This window comes from Apostichopus japonicus, chromosome 8, assembly GCF_037975245.1.
Source record: "Apostichopus japonicus isolate 1M-3 chromosome 8, ASM3797524v1, whole genome shotgun sequence".
Lineage (NCBI taxonomy): Eukaryota > Metazoa > Echinodermata > Holothuroidea > Aspidochirotida > Stichopodidae > Apostichopus > Apostichopus japonicus.
This window is the reverse complement of record NC_092568.1, coordinates 16,938,441-16,948,228: the sequence shown is the minus strand read 5'-3', so window position 1 is coordinate 16,948,228 and position 9,788 is coordinate 16,938,441. Positions and strand designations below refer to the sequence as shown.

The following is a 9,788-nucleotide window of genomic DNA, read 5'->3' as shown; positions in this document are numbered from 1 at the left end:
GCTATAAACAAGAAATCTCAGAAACTGTGCAGTCGGTCTCAAATATGCTTATCAATCTCCAAATCGATCTTCTGTACACCCTGCTATTTAGTATTCTTTATAAATTTATTTTGCCGTATCCGTTTCTTCCCGAAAATTTTCTGTTAGGGAACATCGGATCACCTCTCTACCTTCCCTTGGCCCTTTGGATACGCCATGCACTGATTAAACGTAGGTGAAGAAGAACAAAGAAAGATAAACAGTGGTACAGCGTAGCTAAAACATATTCAATACTATTGTACATGACATTAGATGGTCAAATCAACGCGTTCCCCTCCCTCTGTAAAAAAAAGTTAAGATCTGCCCCATGAAATACAAAGTGTTAGGGAAGAAACACATCATATTGTGATCATCGTGGGGCTGTGTTTATGTACAATTCCTACAAGGGGGGGGGAGTGCCTCACCTCAACAGACTGATAGGTATTTTTTGACCTAAAATTATTTATACGAAACTAAATTTATAGACCACAGTATATGTACCATAGCAACAGGGAGGGTGTCCCTCCTCATTTTCTCTCCCATTCTCTCTCATATACGTCTTCTTTTCAGATGTCATGACGTGAGATTCATCCTTACAACAGTGATATTTAAGAGATTCATATACAAAGGAACAGAAGAAATGAAGACATAGTCACTCGTTTTGCTATATTATTTTATTCTAATTGGAAGCAAAATGCACCAAATGTTTTTTTTTTTTTTCATATTTATTATTAATTATTTGAGGCTTTAACTACACCATTAAAGGAAAAAAAAACGACCATGTTTGTTAGAAAAGGTGATAAAAAAGAAACACTGAAGCAGTACTTGGCCAATTTTACAATTGATACAAACTGCTAGATAAAAGTAATGCCAAGATGAAGGAAAAGCAATTATAAGTCATACATCATGAACTGGACACAACCAATAAAACTATCGTACCCCTTATGCCCCCCCCCCCCTCATCCCATCCCTAAACAATAAATAATACTAAAGTTAATGTTTACCACCAGAGTAAGACTTCAGAAGTTGTGAAATACTTCATAGCCACAAAGTACAAGTCCTAAGTTCCTAAGTCTAAGATTTTAACTTTGTAATTGTTTACCAATATAATATCAAAGAAAAACTGTTTGAAGATAAAATGGTGCCCCAAAGCCTCATAAATTGAAGACACAACATCAAAAAAGCCAGTAGCTGGGTACATATGTATCTCTTGAACTCATTGAGATCTTAACGTAGTCAGGACTAATAAATTCAAATGTTAGTCCTTCCACAGTAAAGTGAGCATACTAAGTGATGCCAGCAGCTAGAATTTAAGGGGTCTAACCAAACAGGTAAAACCAATCTATGTCGAAAAGCGATGACGAATTATTTCATGCAAAAACCGAGCGCTGAAAAATTACCATTGTGCGCCTTGCAGCTCGCCTGATGGATAAAGGGGCGTGAACCTTAGTTATCATCTTAAACTATTCTGACAGATGTCTAGTTTGAAAAAACGGACCAAAACCGGATTCTCTTATTGCAAGATTATGAAGACTTCAAAAGTAGAGCGAGGTGGTCGCAATGTTGTGCAATGTATGATGTCATCGAGATATCATGAGGTGTAATGTCCTCGAGGTTTGTCTTTCTTACTTTCTATTTTTGGCATTGTGAATGCAAAATCTTGTTACAGAACTCAATATTATAAATTTATTTTGGAATCAGATAATGTTTAAAGGTTTCACATTTTATGTGAAACATCCACCCCCCCCCCTCCCCCTATAAATGCTTTTTAACAAGAAACAAACACAAAGAAAAACTTTCAACTCTAATTCGGAATACAGTGTAGTCTTCTCCCAATTGAAAGGATGCTAATCTAAAGCTGTAGGCTCCACATCTAAAAACATTGTGTGTGGCATCTGTCCATCAATTTTGACCTCCTTCACACATACTTCAAACATACTTCAAACACAATAGATGTTGCACTTAGTCATTTTAAACCGCCCCATCACATATTTAAAACACAACAGATGTTGCACACATGCATGGGTAATTAATTGGAAGAATCATTATCCTTTAAAGCAGAGGATTTTGCAACCTTCTAGTGACACTGTGACATCACATACTGACAAAATGGACACATCTTCACATGATTTTTTTACAACATCATATCTCAAAGATGGCTCGACAATTTTCTTCATCGTGCTGTTGTTCTTCACATGGAAATTCTGCCACAGATAAACACCAACCTTTGGGTTCGCTTCTCCTCAAAGTAATATGAAATCTTTCCCCCGACTCCAATTAATCGGTCGCTCCGTACCTTTTGAAATCATCCCTCGACTATGTACATGTATTGCTTATGTAAATCTCTGCCACTGCTCTATTTAATTATCTATACAAATTAAATTTACAGGAATTTTAGTCATTATATAAAAAAAAAATTATGAAAGATTATTATGTTATTTCCAGAAGCAAAAAACTGTTTGCAATTTATGGAATAGTCTTTAGTAAGTTTCTATATATTTACTGCAAGAAAGAAATATATTATGTTACCATTTTCCAACTGTTCTTTATGACTACCGCTGCCCTTAGATATATATATATTAATGCTCTCAAAATGGGTACTCTGGGGGCCATGTGTGGGCCATGCATGACATTACAGCATTGTAGACAAATCAACATGGCCAATCATTTATTGCTTTGTTTTAGCCTTTGCAGTGAAATTTTATGAAAACAAAGCAACAACAATAATAAATGCAACAAAGTGAGGTATAGCAAGGAAGTTAAAATATATGACAAAGCTTGTTCATACTCTTCATATTCAATATAGTAACAGGATGTTATAAATGAAAGCCGCAAAAGGAACTGCTTCTGGGTAAGTTCAAATCAAGAAACATAAAATTTTGGGCTTTTTGAGCAACAAACAATCAAACTGCTTTTCTCTGTAAACATTTTAATATTAAGTACTACTTTAAAGAAGAAATTCTTGTGCATTTTTATCTTCTAACAAACATGACCAGAAACATAAATAAAATTTGGTAAAATTTTGAAAGAAATCAGTTAATGCATTACTTCATAATTTGGACAACTATGAGATCATCCTTCAAGTAGTTTGTAAATCACAAACAGTTGAAGCTCACCAAAAAAAGTTTGTATGACAAAAATTAAACAACATCATAATAAAGATTAAAAACAGATAAAGAGAGAGAGAGTGTCAAAAAGTTATCTAAAGAAAGGAAGGATTAAAAAAAACACAAGACTTAGATTTGATTTAGATATAGGCACATAATTAATACCCTTCATACCCTAGATACAAGGCTACATGTAAACTACATATTTAGATATTTTTACACTACATTATAAAATAACAAAAGGTAAAGAAAGAGAATGCTTATGTGATTTGAAAAAAAAAGAAAGAAATAATAATCATAATTATCACAATAAAAGAAATACTTATACAATACTTTTTGCTCCCCAAATAAGACTGAAAACTGACTTTTCTTAAAGGTAATAGAGATCCACTCCTGATTAAAAAGCACAACCCAAAACCAAACTAAATCATTTATACCTCAGTTAAGCAGCCAATACCACAACGTAAATGTATAAATGTTATGGATTTACCAAAGATATATATATTTTTATTTTTATGGTTTAAAATGTTCTTGTTAATGGTTCTTGAGTATGGCTCTCTTTGCCAATGTTCCGAACAAATGGGTTAACCTTGATATAAAACTAACAACTACATTATTTTTATGATGAAAATTTTGCAGGGCACACAGGAGTAGAAAAAAGGGCAGTTATTTCTACGTACTGGGTGTAAAGAAGAACATATTCTGCAAAATTTCCAGACCTATGCCAATATACACAAACGATCCAATATTCTGGATAAAACTAGATTTAGGAACTACTGAAAATATGATGATTTACAGGAAAAGATACTACATTTTACTTTGCTCCCCTCCCCCCTCATCCCCACCCCATGCCTCTCAATTATGTTGCAATATTTGTATTATCACTGTAGGAATTTTCATCTGGTATATATATATATATATATAAAAAAAATCCTTGTTTACATATGCATGAAAAATGTGGACAGTATAAAATACTCTGTGCTTTGCTTTTATTTTAGTCTCATTTACAAATTGCATATATATAGACAGTTGGCAATTTGCATCTCTACGTCAGTGTAATACAAAAACAAAAAAAAGACTATCTGCATATCCTCCCCTACTGACACATGTTAGCGTTCATAGGTTTCAACAGCAGATCTCTCTGTTTGCAGACAGGGAGGGAGAAGGCTCTGGAATCTTAAACGTAGGCATAGTTGTGTTGCCTTCCAGCAGCTTGTTGGACACTGTTTGGACTATGGATGGTCCAATCTCCAAACTGCAGGTACTTTAGGTAGCCCATTTGTGATCTTTGTCGACAGCTTTCTCCGAGCCCTGGGTCTACATTTTCACTGCTTATAACTTGCTGTTCGTTGGTCGGGTTTATCCTTAACTTTTGCCTAGTTCCTGTTTGATGGCTGTGAGAAACCAGAAACAAAAAAAAGGAAGAGATATGATATTTATGAAGTAGATGGGGTAACTTGGAACGGTTGCATAAATAGAATTTTAAGAATAACAAAACCTCTTTTAATTTTATTGATAGATGTAACATGGCAAATTTTGTTCAACGATTTGAAAATCATCCTCATTTCCTATACACCCCCCCACCCCCACCACCTCCTCCTGTCCCATTAGTTGAAAGGGCCAAACGATTTCCGACATGTACACGGACAGTAACATATACATGACAGGGGACCTTTGCCTAACGGAGGAACTTACTTAAGGAAGGCTCGCAAACTTAACCGGCGATGATCGAAGGCCCAGCCAGCAGCACACCACTGCTCATTATGCAGCCTGCATATCGCTCACGCTTGAGTGCACACACCCACAGAAACTCCATGAAAGTAATGAGCATTGAGCTCCCAACACAGAAGCGCAGCTATTGTTTTTAAACAAATGCGATACTTGGCTTTTCCTGGTCTGTGCTTTTTACATAACAATGGCACTCTGACCACAGTAGAAGGAGATTTATTTCAAGAACGAGTTGAAATCACCATACACTATTTTCGTATCGAATGTTTCAAAATACTTTCAGACTTTCTTTCCTGTACAAAGTATTTTCATTCACTAACACTGATCCATCTCTCTTTTCTCTTAGTAGATGATTTGATTCATAAAGAAGAAACAAATATACCACATGTTGTGTATTAATTCTTAATAGATTCTGTAAGACTTTTTTACAGGACAGCCTCGAAGTTTCGGCAACCAACTTGTACATCAACAACAAAGTCCAGAACAGAATTTTGTTACTTCATAATTGTTTCATAAAAGAACTGAGTTGATTTATATCCTCACGTATGTGTGTTGTCTTTTTCGTAAGTCCCATTTACGCAAATTATTTGATTACCATTTTATCAAGAGCGAAACATGCGTATGATAAATTACGAAACTTATCAAAGAGAAGAATGTTTTCCATTCCAATTTTGCTTGCTAAGTTACTAAAAAATATTAAGGAATAAATTTGGATACTCAATGGAAAAGGAAAAAAATTCCACCCAACAACTTTGAAGCAGGGCCGGTTAAAAACAAAACATGTTTCTCGTCCGCGCAAGGGGCCTCCCTTTTCCTGATTCCTGTGTCTCTATTCGGATTACAAGAAATCTAACTATCCTTAAAAATTATTTTGTAAAGGTTGCCACATATTCCAAACTAGTATTAGAGCATGAAAAGAATAAAAATTGTAGCCCGTTTTTTCCCTTCAGATCTCAGTACGAGAAACATGTATTTTATTTGGATAATAGAACAACTTTCGTTAATGTGGTTAAATTAATATTTTCCTACCCTAGCTATATGTCGATTTTATGAAACCTTCATGAAAACCGACTTTTTTGTGTGAAGGAGTTTGGACGAGTACAGTATGTTCATTAGGCCCATCGTACTAGTTTTGCGATTATGAAACTTGTATGTTGATTGACAATTAATTTTGGTGACACACCAAACTTTTTGATCAGAATTTGCAATGAATCTATCGCACATAGCGTTGTGTTGATGTTTTCATTTACTGCGGAAAGAAGCCTTCCCCAATTCTTTCAAATCACGATGAAAAGATCGATCGTTCTGCAACGTAATTCGCGCTAAAACTATAACATTACGATAGTATAAAGTGCCAGCGAAATGATAAACACACCATCATGATATTATGACCACGATGCGACGCCCGATATTATGTTAGGTATCTGCTATAGGCGTAATGGAAACGATATTACTCCTCATATTTTGTCACGATACACGATGACACGGCTGATTTAATCTGGGCGGTAATGTATATGTAGTAGCTTCATTGATAAACACTTCTCCAACCTGCAGAGAAAATTCAATAACCCTTTTGTGTACATCCTGGACCAAAGTGACCAGTTCATTGTCTGGTCTTCTTTTGTGCATAAGAGGCTTAATTTGTGGTCTCATAGTCAAGTGCATACAACTGTCCACCGACTCAGGAAATGTGTGCGTTCAAGCATGACTCATTACCAGCTGGTTGCGGTGCTCATTACACTGGATAGCAACGGTTGGGCCTTCGATCATCGCCGGTTAAATTTGCGAGCCTTCCCTTAGCATGTGACAAAGGGAGGGTCAGTAGAAGCAAAACAACCAATTTATTTGTAATACATTTTGTAATTCTGCTTCTTAATTGTCTTTGAAAGACACTAGAATTTGAATTCTATTACTTAAGAATATCCAGCTTTTATGTCCTGGAGAGCAAAACAAAACCCAGAATTTTTATCCATTAACTATTGCTTGGAAGCAGATGTTTCAGTATCATAATATCCTCCTAAATCTCCTACATAGCAAGAGATATATGCACAAACATCTTAAAAGAGATAATCAAACACTCAAGATTTAAACATGATAAGACGGACAGAGAATGTTGATAACCGAATTCCTTCAAACAGAGGCAAATAAATCTTGTTTGAACTGTCGAGATAGGATACCATTAAAATGGAAAAAAAATACTAGAAAGGTTTTTTTCCTCCCTTGCTTCCAAACTGTGTCCCACCAAAGAGGCGACTCATTCCCATATCATTGTTTACAATGCCATATTCAAATTACTGCTTCTTGTCACGATCATTAGCATAGGAGGCGGGGGGGGCTGCAGCCCCCCCCATCAAATTTTTGTGTGAAAATTTGGGCAATATGATGAGAATTTTTCGGGCACCTACTGAAAGAAAAATAATTTGCAATGTGCTTTTCAATGGTTAAACTGATATTATTATTATCATCATTATTGTAACGACTCCCCCTAGAATTCTAACCAATATGGTAGGGTAATAACATGGCAAATGATTGTATGTTATTGGCATGCGATGTTAGAAACGATTCATGTCTATATGATATGCACATGAACATGATGAATGCGCGCGAAGCATGCGAAAAATTTTGGTTATATTTTTTCAGGTAAGTCGTTACAGCCCCCCCCCCCCCAAATCAAATTGGGCTCCTATGCCTATGGTCACGATACCAGTGAAATGAATCACTTAACACTTCTCAGACAGCCTGTGTGAGCCAACCACTTCACTAACTTCAGGTAATATCTGTCAGCATTTTATACCAGTGTGGTGAACTTCCCCTCCTTAAAACAATGGGTTGTGCACCTCCAACCCAGAATTCCTGCTATGGGACTGCAGGATGTGTTTCCTCGGTCGGGCATTTAATTTGCACCGTATGGAGCATAGACTGGTTTGGTACCAAAACTCAATGGTGTACAGAAAGTCCATAATGTGTTTTTAGCCAGTTAACTCACATGATATTAAGATTGCTAAACAGAAGTTAATTGCTATGTGTTCTGTTCATTTCCGTTTTATTTTTAAAAGCAAAGATTAGTGACGTTAATCTCGATTTTCTTATTACATGACAATTTTCTTCAGGTTTTTTATTTGATATTTTCATACTGAATATATGAACACTTTTGGCCATTTAGAGAAAACAGGAATAGAATAAAACTCTACAAGTTGTTTTTTCTTAATTGCTTAGAAAAAGTCAACTGTTATACCTCACACAAAATTAACTTCAAGGATGTAGTCTTGGAAATAATATAGTTTTGATATGTGGAATACCACTCAGAACAAGAACTAACATTGCAAAGTTACTTTTCCAAGTTCCCTTTTATATTGAGACAAGCTCACCCTTTAAACATCAACGGTTTCATCAATAAAAGTAGATGAGACGGTCTCTAGTTTAAAACACCCTATTTAGTTAAGCTTGTCACAAGCAAACAAAAAGCCAACAGAAATACACCTGAGATTTTGCTTTCCCAAGTAGCAAGTTAACAATGTATCTACAAGTCACTAATGACCAATGGTGTTGGATTTACACTAAGCTCAAAGTTTATATAAGCTGAAAGTTTTGAAAAGAGTTATAAAATTTATATCACATTATCAGAGTAGCAACTGGCAATACTGAATCTGCCAAGAAGGATCGTCCCAAATAGTTTGCATTCTTTAAAGGAGTATACTGTTTTTATAAATTTTATTTAGACACTGAGGCATGATCTGGACTCCAAATTTTCTCTCTTGATAAGGAATTGTCACAATTTCAACCCTCATATCTTTAAAGTAACTCTTTTAAGCCCCCCCAAAAATGGATAACAAATAAAAAATCAAACTTCCAGGATTTGATTTTTCTACTACCTATGTTTCAAATGCTGTTATATACTAAAAGCAAATTCTTATATTATATTACATCAAGTATCAGTGTTTTTGTGTATCAAATATGAAGCAAAAAATTCTTCTTGCAGTGGCAATAAAATTACGTTTATTCTCTGACCCTGATTTCCTGGAAGATGATGTAACATGGAGTTGTGTCTACACCAATTTCTTGTTTTGTTTGGTTCCTTTCTCTATATAGATGTTTGAGGACAATGTAATTGGAACATTTATTATTACTCTTATTCCAAAGTGAGAGTATGGTGGGAAATATCTATATTAATATTGTCGGATGGGAAAGAAGGGAAACTCACCATCAATAATTTCTACTTTCAATTTCTGCATTTCTTTCCTCATCTCGGTCAGGATCTCCTGTTTCATCTTTTCAAGGTCGCTGTCGTTGCCGTTCTGCATTGATCCTCGCCGCCTGTTTATTGAATGGAATAATCGACCAGTGAAAAGGCAAGTATCTGAGACACGCACCCACATACACACAAACACGAACACTAACACAACAACAAAACCTTGAACAGTCATAAACACAACTATTCTATCCCTGCAGGAACTAGCAATAGAAACAAGAAAATGCTATGTTTTAAAGTCTAGGACTATTAGTTGTTGATCAATTTCAATCGAGTACAGTCGTTATAGGAAAGAGCAGAGAATTAGCATGACCGATAAACAGACGATAAAGCAAACACCATAAACTCCTTCACCAATTTTTTCGTCAAAACTTTGATGAAACTGACTGCCTTCCATTTAAGAATGTGAGACACCGTCACTGAGTTGACAACAATGCTGATAAGTGGTTTGTTTAGAAACGTTTTCCCACTTTCTAGTCTACTGCAACTTACGCAACTCTACTGATCTTTGGAGAACTGCTGCCATCCGGTACCCCATTGACCTTTGTCCTATTGGCTACAGGTGCTGGGTTGTTCCTCTCCCAGGGTTTCCTGTTGGTGTCTGTACGAGGAAAGAAAAGTTGATGACTCTGAAATTCCCGCAATTGAGGGCGAAGAAAAAATAATGACTGTAAACAGATGATTGT

At 35.7% G+C, this 9,788-nt stretch overlaps 1 protein-coding gene across 9 annotated transcripts in view; it reads right to left on the bottom strand.

The window, feature by feature from the left end:
• Positions 1–673: 673 nt before the first annotated feature.
• LOC139970760 (uncharacterized) overlaps positions 674–9,788 on the bottom strand; it is a 79,935-nt gene continuing 70,820 nt past the window's right edge. For all 9 annotated transcript variants that reach the window (XM_071976729.1, XM_071976727.1, XM_071976731.1 and 6 more), the window contains 3 exons: positions 9,595–9,703; positions 9,055–9,167; positions 674–4,519 (listed from right to left, as the gene is read on the bottom strand). In XM_071976729.1, the coding sequence (XP_071832830.1) occupies positions 4,491–4,519; positions 9,055–9,167; positions 9,595–9,703 (251 nt within the window). In that variant the 3' untranslated portion in view covers positions 674–4,490. The remainder of the gene's footprint in view (positions 4,520–9,054; positions 9,168–9,594; positions 9,704–9,788) is intronic.